The sequence below is a fragment of the Mercenaria mercenaria genome, chromosome 4 (genome assembly GCF_021730395.1).
Source record: "Mercenaria mercenaria strain notata chromosome 4, MADL_Memer_1, whole genome shotgun sequence".
Lineage (NCBI taxonomy): Eukaryota > Metazoa > Mollusca > Bivalvia > Venerida > Veneridae > Mercenaria > Mercenaria mercenaria.
In genome coordinates this window covers 33,140,067-33,153,799 of record NC_069364.1, presented here as the reverse complement: position 1 = coordinate 33,153,799, position 13,733 = coordinate 33,140,067, and the positions used below count along the sequence as shown (strand labels likewise).

Genomic DNA, 13,733 nt, shown 5'->3' with positions numbered 1-13,733 from the left:
ATGTGTCGGACAAGTTGTCTGATCACGAGATATTCAAGTTAAGAAAATTTGCTTTGAAGGGAAATTCTCACATATTTCGCTTAGATCCTTTCCTTGATCAGTTTGGACTTTTGCGTGTTGGTGGTCGTATAAAACGGGCTGATCTGACATTTGGTTTTAAGCACCCTGTTATTCTTCCCAAAGAGGACACGTTACCGAACTCATTATTCGTCACTTTCACGAACCAGGGAAGAGGAATAACTATCAACGAGATCCGTTCCAGTGGTTTTTGGATTGTTAATCTCAATTCGAGAGTTTCGAGCTACATTTCTGGTTGCGTAGTATGTAAGAGGTTGCGTGGAACTACACAAGTTCAAAAAATGGCTGACTTGCCAATAGACAGGCTCCAACCTGCTCCTCCTTTTACATACAGCGGAGTTGACTACTTCGGGCCCTGGTATGTCAGGGAAGGCCGCAAACAACTTAAAAGATACGGGGCCATATTTACATGCTTATTATGTAGAGCAGTTCACATTGAGGTAGCGTCTTCTCTTGATACGGACTCATTCATTAATGCCTTGCGCAGGTTCTTGTCAATACGTGGTCCAATTCGAGTACTTAGGTCGGATAGGGGCACCAATTTTATTGGTGCAGCTTGTGAATTAAGAGAGGCTGTTTCTGAAATGGACGATGACCGTGTAAGTCAGTATTTACTTGAATCAAATTGTGACTATGTTGTTTTTAAAACAAACGTTCCGTCTGCCAGCCATATGGGCGGAGTATGGGAACGTCAGATAAGATCAATTCGAAATGTCCTTAGTTCCCTGATGTATCAGAATGGGTCTCAACTGGATGACGAAGGTCTCAGAACCTTCATGTGTGAAGCTGCGGCAGTGGTTAACAGCAGACCCTTAACTGTAGAAAACCTCAATGACCCATTGTCACTGGACCCCTTAACGCCAAATCACTTGTTAACCATGAAATCTAGTGTTGTCTTATCACCTCCTGGTCAGTTCGAAAAGTCTGATCTTTACTCTCGGAAACGTTGGAGGCGTGTTCAGTATTTAGCTGATGAATTTTGGTCGCGTTGGAGTTAGGAGTTTTTACAAAACTTGCAAGCCAGAAGCAAATGGGTTAAACCAGAACAGAATCTTTCTGTGGGAGATGTAGTTCTAGTCAGGGATGACAATGTCCCAAGATGTCACTGGTCGCTTGGTCGTGTAAGTCAGGCGGAACCAGATTAAGATGGCTTGTCAGAAAGGTAACAGTTGCTGTTGGTGATTCCTCTCTTGGTAAAGATGGAAGGCGTAACAAGCCATTGACCTTGTTGGAACGACCAATCCATAAATTGGTGTTATTGTGAACCGGGATAATTCCCCATCAGGAAGCCTTTTTTTAATTGTTGTGCGCAATAAATGAATCGGTTTTTCAAGTTTTGAGAAACAGTGCTATGTCGCAATTGAGAAATATTGCTTTTGTTTTAAATTCAAGTTTTAGGTTTAAGTTTATGTAATAAGTCCCTCTCCAGATTCATTTGGGGTTTTTTTTGCTCATATTGTAATTCTGTATACTTAAAATTAATTTGTCTGTAATCAGTTGATGTATGGTTCAGATGTAATGCCTTATGTGAATGCTTCGAAACTTCTAAGATTTAATAAGCAATAATTGCTGCAATGATGTTATCACTTTAAGGGTTTCTACTTTAACTCTAGCTTATTTAATTTATACCCCTATATATGTATATATATATATTTTTTATTGCCTTGGAAAATTAGGAAACCTAATTTTGGGGAGCCATGTAACTGACTGTCATAAGATGACAACGATAATATCCGTTATTCATTGAATATTTAGGTCAAATAGATTACCTCCCTTTTCACGTTGCTCCGCCATTTGCAGAATTTTAGGAGCAAATAGATAGAAAACTCAGTTTCTTCTTAAATATAAGGTGCTTAAATATGTATAGGCCTAAAAAGGTATATTTTAGTAGTCCTTAATAAAATATCACGTTGTTTTTGTAGAATCATAGTTATTAAATAGTTTTTTCGTTGAATTTACATATAGAATGTGGACTTTTTCATGTAAGAAGGCAGCGACTACACAAGAAATATATATTTCGGTCATGTTTTATACAATTAGTACTTGTCGCGATTTGTAAAGTTGCTCTCTTAATTATCCATATTTATCACTCGCTTATAAATGCAGTCTTTTTTAGTACAGTGAACTACTACTTTTCCTTTTGTACCATTTTATCAATGTTTAGCAGCGCCCGTGTAGATATAGTTGATGTCCATTCGTGGTATATTGACATGTTTTTGTTAGCGTATTTTCTTTTAATTGCCAAGTTATTACTTATGTTGTCAGGAGATATAGAGAAAAGTCCTGGACCGGACATTACCGATGCATGCATGTCTATATTGCATCAAAACATAAGAAGAATAAGAAATAAATTTGATTATATTAAGGATAATTTTCTAGACTACGATAATCTAAGACTTATTTAATATGTAATATTTACCGACCTCCACATTCAGCTGTTGAAATTTGGGATCGCATCAGTATCAGTTTTGATAGGGCGGTAGAAATATGTAATAATATAGTCATGGTAGGAGACATCAACGAAGACCAGCTAAATCCAAACAACCACAAACTTAAAGATATTTTAATGTTAAATAATATAAGAAATGTAATAAGCGAACCTACAAGAATAAGTCCATATTCACGAACGTTACTAGATCCTATCGGAATTTCGTCGTCATTACAGTGTTTACATTCAGGTGTATATAATACTGATAAGACAATAAGTGATCATTTTGGAACTTTTGCATATATTAAATTTAGTTATCAGACTAACTCTACCTTCAAACGACGAATATGGAATTATAAAAAAGCAAATTTCGAATTATTGAATGACAAAATTAGTAAAACTGACTGGTCATTTTTAGAATCAACAAATATCAATGAATCAACTACAAAATTCATGGATACCTTTTTAGATTTAGCTAAGTCATGTATTCCAACTACTATAGCTACAGTTCGACCGCGAGATAGACCTTGGTACAATTCAGAAATAAGGAAAGTTTCAAAAAAGCGCGACAGACAAAAACGTAAAGCTACAATTACAGGGAAACTTAATGACTGATAAACAAGGTTAATAACATGATAAAACATGCAAAAGAAGTATTTTTTAATAATATAGAATTTACATTAAGTGACGTGAATGCCTCAAACCCGCGAGAATACTGGAAATTGGTTAAATTATTGGTCAAAGAAAATTCTTCAAATTGCAAATGCTTACCACCATTACGGAAACAAAACGATTCTCTTGCATTCACAGATAAGGATAAAGCCGACACATTAAATGATTTTTTTGTATCTATTTCTACCATTGACGACTCAGAAGCTACATTACCACCACTGACAAGTAAAACTAATAAAGCACTTAATGATATAAAAGTTACTGAACAAGATGTAGTTGATGTTCTTTCCAATCTTATTGTTAACAAAGCAAGTGGACCTGATGAAATAAGTCATCGAATGTTAAAGGAAACGCGTTTAACTATTTGCAAACCATTGACAGTTTTATTGAATAGATCTTTTGAACTGAATATGTATTCTGAAAGTTGGAAAACTGCAAACGTTATGCCATTATTTAAAAAGGGAGATAAAGCTATTCCCTCTAACTTCAGACCTGTGTCACTCATTAGCTGTCTTGGAAAGATAATGGAACGCATTATATTCAAATACTTATATAACTATTGTCATGAAAATAAATTTGTATTTAAAAATCAGTCAGGATTTATTCCCGGTCATTCTACAGTTTATCAGCTAATCGATATATATAACCAAATTTGTAAAGCTTTTGATGACAGAAAAGCCACATGTATCGTTTTTTGCGATATAAGTAAAGCTTTTGATCGTGTTTGGCAAAATGGTCTTATTTACAAACTAAAACAATATGGTGTGACTGGCAATATCATAAATTGGATTTCTAGTTATTTAGATAGTAGGAAGCAAAAAGTTTTCGTGGGATCAGAATTTTCTGATGAAAGAGTTATTAATGCCGGCGTGCCCCAGGGCTCAATGCTCGGGCCTCTGCTTTTTTTAATATACGTTAATGATATTGCTGATTCTCTTTCTAGTATAACAAGATTGTTTGCCGACGATAGCTCTTCAGCAGTTAGTTCTAGTGACATTAAATACATCGAGACAACGATAAATACAGATTTGAATATCATATCTCGTTGGGCAAAACAATGGCTAATTAAGTTTAATCCAGCAAAAACTGAAGTTATGTATCTTTCACTAGCCAAACAAAATCGCACTTTACCAACGCTTTACTTTCAAGACACACTTTTGTCCTTTGTTGATAGTCATAAACATTTAGGGGTTACATTTAGCAATAATGGATCATGGCATGATCATTTTTCCAGTATAACTGCATCGGCAGCAAAAATTCTAGGAACAATGAGAATGTTGAAATTCAAACTTAAGCGAAAAACTTTGAATCAAATATATATTTCTTACTTAAGACCTATTACTGAATATGCTTCGGTAGTCTGGGACAGCTGTACAATTTACGAAAAAGATTTATTAGATAGAATTCAATACGACGCAGCGCGAATTGTAACTGGTCCAACTCGATCCGTATCTATTGAAAGATTACTTCAAGAAATAGGTTGGGTCTCTTTATCAGAATGAAGACAAATGCAAAAATTAATACTGGTTTATAAATATAGTCGTGGAGAGTTACCAAATTATTTAACAGAACAATTTCCTGATACCGTATTCGAAACTAACACTTACGAATTCAGAAACAATGCAGATTACGCTACTGTGGCACGTCGGCTACAAATTTATGCAAATTCAGTTATACCTTCATCTGTCAATCTTTGGAACAATCTTGATCAGCAGATACGCAATTCCGATTCTTTATCAATCTTCAAGCATAAATTAAAAGAGAAATTCAAACCGCATTTAGTACCTTCTTTTTTCATTTCCGGAGAGAGATTTCCACAGATTCATCACGCACGTATACGAAATAAATGCAGCAGTCTTAATGCAGACTTATTCACAAACCACTTACGAGATAATTCAGTCTGCGAATGCGGATATATGAATGAAGATGCAGAACATTATTTTTTCTAAATGTCCTAATTTTGCGCTTCAACGTCGACAATTGTTTGTTAACACGCGGCAGTATCATCCCATAAGTACCAGAAAATTACTTTTTGGCTGGGATAATTTAACTGATGAAGTCAACGCCATAATTTTTCGTGAAGTACACAACTATATAAAGCATACGAGACGATTTAACAATGACTAAGATTTAAGTCATGTGAAGCTGTCTTTTACAAGAGTTAAGGGGATAACAAGCAAATATATTGTTGTATATACATTGATGCATTGAGGGCGTGGAGAGCGAACAGAACAAACATTTTTTTTCTTTGTTTTTTTCCCTCTTTTTTAAAAAAAATAAATTAAATGTTTCATTTCAAAGCTTATCTTTGTTTTTTTTTTCTTTTTCTTATTTTTCCAAAAGTATATATGAAAATTGCATGTAAAACTTTTACTTAGTATGTATTTATCTTGAACACAACTCTGATCATTTTGTTACATTACTTATCTCAGGGGAGGGACGTCATTAATGTTGGCAAAACTTGTGGCCCAACCCATTTGCTTTTTACCTAAATCATCTTCATCATACGTTTGTTTGTTTTAATGTGTTATAAATATGTATGTACTATGTATTGCATGTTCTAGATTAGCAATAAAATATGATTAAATCAATAAACTATTATTGCGTAATTCAAATAGTATTTTGTGATGTAAGTTTTGCATACCAGTTGTACTGATGAGAAATTGAATTCTTGTATGTTTTGAATTTCAGTTTGACGTAGACAACCGAATAAAGAATGAATAAGGTCTTCAGTCTGTCTTGGGTACAAATATTTCACCTTATATTTCGCTAAGTGTTGTAATCGTATCCGACAACACTTACAAAAGTATCAAAAAGCTAGAGACAAGGTCTTTAGAGCTATTTTTGAACAGCCCTCGTATCATGCGTAAACCCGGCCCCTGCCCAGTCTCATGGGACGGGCACAGTTTGCCGCGGGCTTAACAGGAAAACGTTTAAACAAAGACCATAACATTGGTTCCTCGCAAGTGTCTCATTGCACTCTGGTTCTTTAGTTAACTGTTCAGGATGACCGACAACACTGACTTATTATTTCAAGGAAAAGCCAGGATTCTTTAAGAAGCACTTTCTTGGTTATTTCAAAGTTGTTATAATGCTAAGTGCTGCACTTTGATAATACAAAAGTCAACACATATGTTAAATGAAGACATAATAATAGGTCCGGTTTTATGAATTTATTAAAATCTAAAGTTCACACAATAAACACGCATTCATAACTACAAATATCTAATATATCTATGAATAAACTTCTTCAATTAAAATAATAAACAAATCCTGCAATTTCCTTCACTTGAAAATATGTGTCAATATTCGTCAGAAACTCCTAAACCTGTATATGACTCTGTTCCAAATAAAATTCACATAAATTCCAGCATATTCTGTGAAAACTTGAATTATGACAAACACTCCAAAGTTCTAATTTATTCTCCTATAAAAATAAAGTCCAAAGCTGGTAAATTTGGCTCTAAATTTCTACATGATTTCCAATCCAAAAAAGAAATGTTCAGTCCAAAGTGTAGAGTAGAATAGTAAAAAAACATCTGAGTAGCTCATATTTGTAGAGAGGCACAAAAATCCTGTAACCTGATTGGTCAATGACATTTTCCAAAACATGCAAAACTTTTCTCATCAAATGCAAGAAATAGAATTAATGTCATCAAAATCAATTACGTAAACATTAAGAACACCTTATTAGAATATTTCGAATGACAAATAATGCATTTAGACGTAATTAAATCAAGTGTGAAAAAATAACACAGAAATGACACAGTTTTTCTCCAAATATCCAATATGCCCACCAAAATTTGGTCTTCACATCTTAGGGCCAATTTTACAAGAGAACAAAGGTTTTAAAAATCTACAAAATTCAACCTTATCAAAAAAAAAAAAAATAACATCCTTGACCTAATAGTAAAAGTTCAGTCCTGAAAAATGTTTCTAAATATATTTGATAAATTATTTTCATTGGTCAGCTCTAGCCAAACAAGAAATCAACTAGGAAAATGTAAACAAAAGGACATTTTTCAAGATTTTTTTAAAACTACAAAATGTTATGTCCTCAAACTTTGCATAAATGTTAAGACACATATTCATAACATATTGAAGATAGACATTTCATTGCAAAATAGATAAATGTGCATTAGGAGCAGGTAGTTGACTTTAAAGCAACTGCAATCCGAGTCGGGGAAAATCTGTAATACGTTTTTGTTCCTAACTGTATCACTTAAATTAACTTGAAACTTCGACAACAGTTGCGTAATAAGATGCTCACTGAGCCAATCTCCTTAAATCAGTGAATTCATAAAGATGTTCACAAAAAGCAAAACATTTCTTAGCCAAAACTCAGGTTTACCACAAAACTGCATACTACATATGTATTTGAACGGGGTCTACCCGTGTTCTTTAGACTTTGCAATGTACTTGGAAAATTAAGATGTTTTGTGGAGTATTTGGTTTAATACAAACTTTAAAATGAAGCCATGTTGCTTCTTAACAGGGTCAAACTAATATTATTTGTAACAAGATTGAGATGTATAAAACACAGATCTGAAGCATCAATAAAATGCCTGACCATTCCCTCCCAAAGGCACGTGTACTGACTGGACATCTCGGTGAAGATTCTTTGTACAAAAGCCAGATTATATGTATGACTTTTTGTTCTTTCGTTTTGCAGTATAATTACTTTTCGTGTTCACAATTTCTTGGTTGAAGGCCTGCTTATGAATCGGCTCACTTTCAATTATTTCCGTCTCATTGATACTGACTAGAATCCAGCTGTACAGACGCTTGTAGTCTTGTTTGATCACGTGATATTTCAAGCTGTTTAGTCCATCAGAAGAATGTCTTGTTTTCATTGTCTTGAAAAGAAGCATTCTGAAAAATAGGCAAGTCAAGTGTCACGGAAAGTATTTCTCTCTCCCTCCGCTTCCAAAAGTTTGTAAATAGGGTTCAATATGTATAAACATGCAAAATAAATAATCAGACTAGATTTCCAAGCCTAAAGTTCAACAGTGAATTTCTAGTTATTTGTTCCTGGCTGAATTGTTACTTTTGATAAAAACGGCAGTTGCTTTCAATATTGTTTCATGCTTTTCAAAGTTACATATGGAGCAAAATCAGACGTCGGCGTTGAGCAAAATTGTGACCTTTACCTTTGAGATAGGGGTATGGATCTTGCGTGTGACATATTTTCTCATTGAAGCAAACATATATGTCAATTATTCCAAAGATTGTTCCATGCACAGTACGATATCAGATATAAATTTTGACTCCAAAATGGGATCTTCACCTTTATGATTGGTATATGTGTCTGCACGCGACAATGGGGGCATTTGGATCTGCTAATTACATTCTAACTTTTAAAAGACAGGCATGTTCATGATATAGTTCGGAATGCATGTAAGCGCTACCCACATACGCCGAACATTCATTTTGACAGTTGTGCCGAGCTCAGCGCAAGCATGCTCGACAAAAATTAGTGATTGTAATGGTACATTGCATTCGAAAGTGAACAAATTAGAGCTATCACTTAAGGCGAATAATAATACCCAGAGCGAGGAAAGTAAAATGTTGTAATTATACTGTTTGACATTCAAATGTGACCTTGACCTTTGATCTATTGACTCGGGTTGTGTACTCTGCATGACGTCTGGATGAGGTTGAGGTATTTCTGTACGTTCGGATGAAAAAAAAATCTACAACGTAGAATTTGATTAAACCCTGATTTTTCAAAGCTTCAGAATATATAATTAGAAAATTATGCAAATAAAAATGATAGTGTCGTTTGTATGGAAAGCCATAGCTGTCTTCTGGTGTTGATATAGCACTTTATGCTGTACATATGTCACTATATGAAGTACCTCTACTTGTATGTGCAGTGCTTATACATGTATATGATGCGCTTAACACTGTATATGGGGTGCTTTCATCAGTATTTGCGGTGTTTTTAACTTTATATGCGGTCCTTTCAGATGTATATGCAATGCTTTCATCTGATTGTGCGGTATATTTAACTTTGTATGCGATCGTTTCAACTGTTTATGTGGTGCTTCCAACTTTATATGCGTCGCCTTTATCTGTATATGCTGTGCATTTAACTATGTATACTGTACTTTTAACTATATAGTGTGGATTTAACTGTATACGGGGTTCTCTTATCTGTATATACGGTGATTTTCACTTTATATGTTTTGCTTTTGACTTTATATGCGATGCTTTAAACTACATATGCTGTGCTTTTAACTTTATATGATATGCTTTCTACTGTATGCGTGGTACTTGCAACTGTATATGGATTGGTTTTACATTTCCATGCGGTAGTTTCAGCTGCACATGCGGTGATTTCAGCTTTCTAATGTGTATACGGTGCTTTTAACGGTATATGTGGTTGTTTCACTTTTCGTTGGTCCTCTTTTCATTATGTGTAGTGGTTCGATTTTCATATTTGGTACTTTCAACTTTATTTGCGGTTATTTCAAGTGTATATGCGGTGCAAACTTCATTATGGTTAAACAACGTTATGAGATCCAGTTTATTACGAAAAATAACGAGCATCGCCGAAAACATCTGACATAGGATTTCATTTTTAATTTTTATCTATAAACACGTGTCAACATTCTCTTTAAGTTGGCAGAAAAATGCAAAGAAAACAATAGGAAATTAAACAACATATGGCTTATTTTCGCACTTTTAAAAAGGTTATTTTCGTTAGCGATTTTGACGCACACATCATAAATATTTGCTGTTCATTTCATTATTATTGGTACAAAATCAATTTTTTTGGTATATAAGTTTGTGCAAACATGTTCAAAATCTTTAAAGTCATAGAAAAAAACAGTTTTAAAAATGTAAAAGATAAAATATATAGCTTATTTTTGCATATAAAATGTTATTTTCGTTAGCGATTTTGACACGCACACATCATAAATATTTGCTGTTCATTTCGTTATTATTGGTACAAAATCAATTATTTTTTCGTATATAAGAATGTGCAAACATGTTCTTTAAAGTACGGAAACGCATATTGACCCCCTTATATTTGAAATATATAAGAATGTCATTTTCAATGCGTTATCTATTATCTGTTTCACATAATCTTGCATGAAAACGATTTATAAACACAGTGGCATATTATGCAAATTCATAATTAAAATGATATAAAAAGTGCGACTATAATTATTGAAAAAAATATGACTATCATATTTTGAACGTATAATTTGGGAATTTCCTTCAAATAAAAATATATTGCACAAAAATTGTAATGCTGTTAAAGAAATATTTTATTTCCGAAACTGGACAATTATTTTGTCGTGGAACAAAGATTTCAGATGTGGAAGAACATTGTCACGATGGGTTCATCGAGGCACCTAAATGAGCCTGCAAATAGAAATCTGACGGGTAAAATGTCACCGTATCTTACTGCACTTTACACGTCTGAAATGTTTTCATTAAGGCAGTGACTAGATTTCAATTAACCATTTTTGGGGACCCATCCCCCCCTCCTGTTGAATAAAATTACCCCTTCAACAATTCTTTTGTAGTTTGCTGCCAAAATTATTAAACATATGTAAACCTTACACTGGAAAAAAAACTGCGTAAACATTAATTATAGTAGTAACCAGTATCTTGTGACAGACAGAAATATTCAAAAAATAATTCCCATTTCATATGAAAACTAGGAGATGCTTTTGTAGAAAGGCGCATGTCCGCCCGATGCATAGTCGTATAGGCAAGAAGTCAATAGGGGACAGGTGCGAACGTCAAAGAAACTCTGATGGTTGGCTGCGATAGGGATCATCTACTTGGCATGTCCAATCATCCAACTAACTTTCAACATTCTGGGCCTAATGATTCTCAAGTTATGAATTGGAAACGGTTTAACATGGTCAGGCCCCTGTGACCTTGACCTTTGATCGAATGACCCCAAAATCAGTAGGAATCATCTACTCTGCATGCCCAATCCTCCTTTTAAGTTTCAACATTCTGGGTCAAGTGGTTCTCAAGTTATAGATTGGAAAGTGTTTTCTATTTTCAGGCCCCTGTGACCTTGACCTTAGCTCAAGTGACCCCAAAAACGGTAAGATTTATCTACACTTTACGTCCTATCACCTTATGAAGTTTGAAGGTTCTAGGTCAAATGGTTCTCAAGTTGTTGACCAGAAATGGATTTCCATGTTCTGTCCACTGCGACATTGACCATTAATAGAGTGACCCCAAAATCAATAGGGGTCATCTACTTTGCATGTCCAATAATCTTATGAAGTTGCAACATTCTGGATCAAGTGGTTCTCATATTATTGATCAGAAATGAATTTCCATGTTCAGGCCCCTGTGACCATGACCTTTGATGGAGTGACTCCAAAAACTATAGGGGTCATCTACTCTATAAGCCCTGCCATCCTGTGAAGTCTGGATGTTCTAGGTCAAATGGTTTTCCAGTTATTGATCGGAAATGAAGTGTGACGGACGGACGGACAGGGCAAAACCAATATGTCTCCCCCAGTTTGGGGGGAGACATAATGACTTGAAAATTCTCTCTCAGAGCCAGATGGGCTGGTCCGTTACTCAACTTTGAAGAGAGGGCCCTGGGTATGACTATGACCCTTTTTGCAGGTAGGGACCTGGATCTCTAAACATTTGTGAAGTTTCAATACTAGCTACAAAATTATTTCTTTCACCGTCAAGTAATTGATAGCCGGTTTGACTGAGGAGTGAGGTCAACTATTATTCCTCTGTTTCCTAGCAAAGCCAAAGGCGTCTTCAATCTTCCAATAAAAAGCCCTTGTAAATACTGAACAATTTTTGTACATGCGCTTTTTGCCAGTGTAAGGTTTCATAAGCATAATAATCTAGAATACGAGGCGTAAAACATAAAGTACGCACAAGTCATGTATAAACATGGTTACATAAAATGTAGAAAACAATCGTGTCTGTTTATAAAAATCTACATTTAAGTCAATTTTACATAATGAATTATTAATCTTCAAAACATTTAACACAAATAATACCAAATGTGAAATTGTATGAAAATATAAATTAAGTAAACAACCTTGAATTTATTTATCGCTCGTATATAATTACTGTCCAGTTGGTGAAGGCTAAAGTTGTAAATAGATATTAAAAAAGGAAATAGGGTAACTTAGATATGATAAATACATATAATCACACAAAACATGTATGCCGTTTTGTAATTGTAATATATAATTCTTGATAGAACCTTAATTTTTGTATAACTTTAATAAATATAAAGGGGGCCAATAAAAAGTTATTTTCGTTAGCGATTTTGACACGCACACATCATAAATATTTGCTGTTCATTTCGTTATTATCAGTACAAAATCAATTATTTTTGTATAAAAGTATGTGCAAACATGTTCTTTAAAGTTACAGAAAAATACAGTTTTAAAAAATGTAAAAAAGAAAATATATAGCTTATTTTCGCATATAAAAAGTTATTTTCGTTAGCGATTTGGACGCACACATAACAAATATTTGCTGTTCATTTCGTTATCATTAGTACAAAATCATTTTTCGTATATAAGTATGTGCAAACATGTTCTTTAAAGTAACAGAAAACACAGTTTTAAAAGATGTAAAAAATAACATATATAGCCTATTTTCGCATATAAAAAGTTATTTTCGTTACCGATTTTGACGCGTGTTAATAAAAATCGCTAATTACTTTCTAATTGTTGGACTAGAATCATCTATTTTTGCTTAATAAGTGTTTACTGATCGTATCTGTATAACGATATAAAATAACTTTAAATCAGATATAAAACAAAAATATGGCTTAATTTCGTAAAAAAAATTCTTATTTTCGCACTTTAGGCCTACCCTGAACCGGTGTAGAAGAGGCAGAATGCCCTCGAATAATATCCTATGCCGGATGTTTTCGGCAATATTCGTTAACTTTCGTAATATTCCGATCTCATAATGTAGTTTGCACATAATGTTATTTGCACCGCATATAAAGTTGAAAGCACCGGATATAAATATAAAGGTACAGCATATGCAATTAAACGAACCGTATATACAGTTGAAAGCACCACATATACAATACAATGCGCCACATATTAAAAGTTAAAATCACCGCAAGTAAAGTTAAAAGAAATGTACATACAGTTGCAGGTACCTCATATACAGATGAAAATTGAAAACACCGCACATAAAGTAATTCCGATACAAAGTTATAAGCACAGCATATGCAGTTGAAAGCACCACATATGCAATTGAATGCATCACATATACAGTAGAAAGAACTGCATATAAAGTTAAAAAGACCACAAATGCTTATGGAATTATCGCATATACTATTAAAAGCACCATATATACAGTTAAAACAACCATATACACAGTTAAAAATCACCGCAAATACAGATGAAAGCACCGCCTATACAGTGTTAAGCTCTTTATATTCATGTATAGACAGACACTGTATATATGGGTAGAGGCATTTCATATACCAGGATATGTACAGCATAAAGTGCTATATCAACATCAGAAGACAGCTAGGGCGTTCCATACGTTTGCTTGATTTTTTGCTAGACTGATTTGT

General features: G+C 34.0%; 1 protein-coding gene across 2 annotated transcripts in view; it reads right to left on the bottom strand.

The window, feature by feature from the left end:
* Positions 1 to 6,342: 6,342 nt before the first annotated feature.
* Positions 6,343 to 13,733, bottom strand: part of LOC123551418 (beta-1,4-N-acetylgalactosaminyltransferase bre-4-like) — a 44,698-nt gene continuing 37,307 nt past the window's right edge. For both annotated transcript variants that reach the window (XM_045340348.2, XM_045340350.2), the window contains exon 7: positions 6,343 to 8,050. In XM_045340348.2, the coding sequence (XP_045196283.2) occupies positions 7,816 to 8,050 (235 nt within the window). In that variant the 3' untranslated portion in view covers positions 6,343 to 7,815. The remainder of the gene's footprint in view (positions 8,051 to 13,733) is intronic.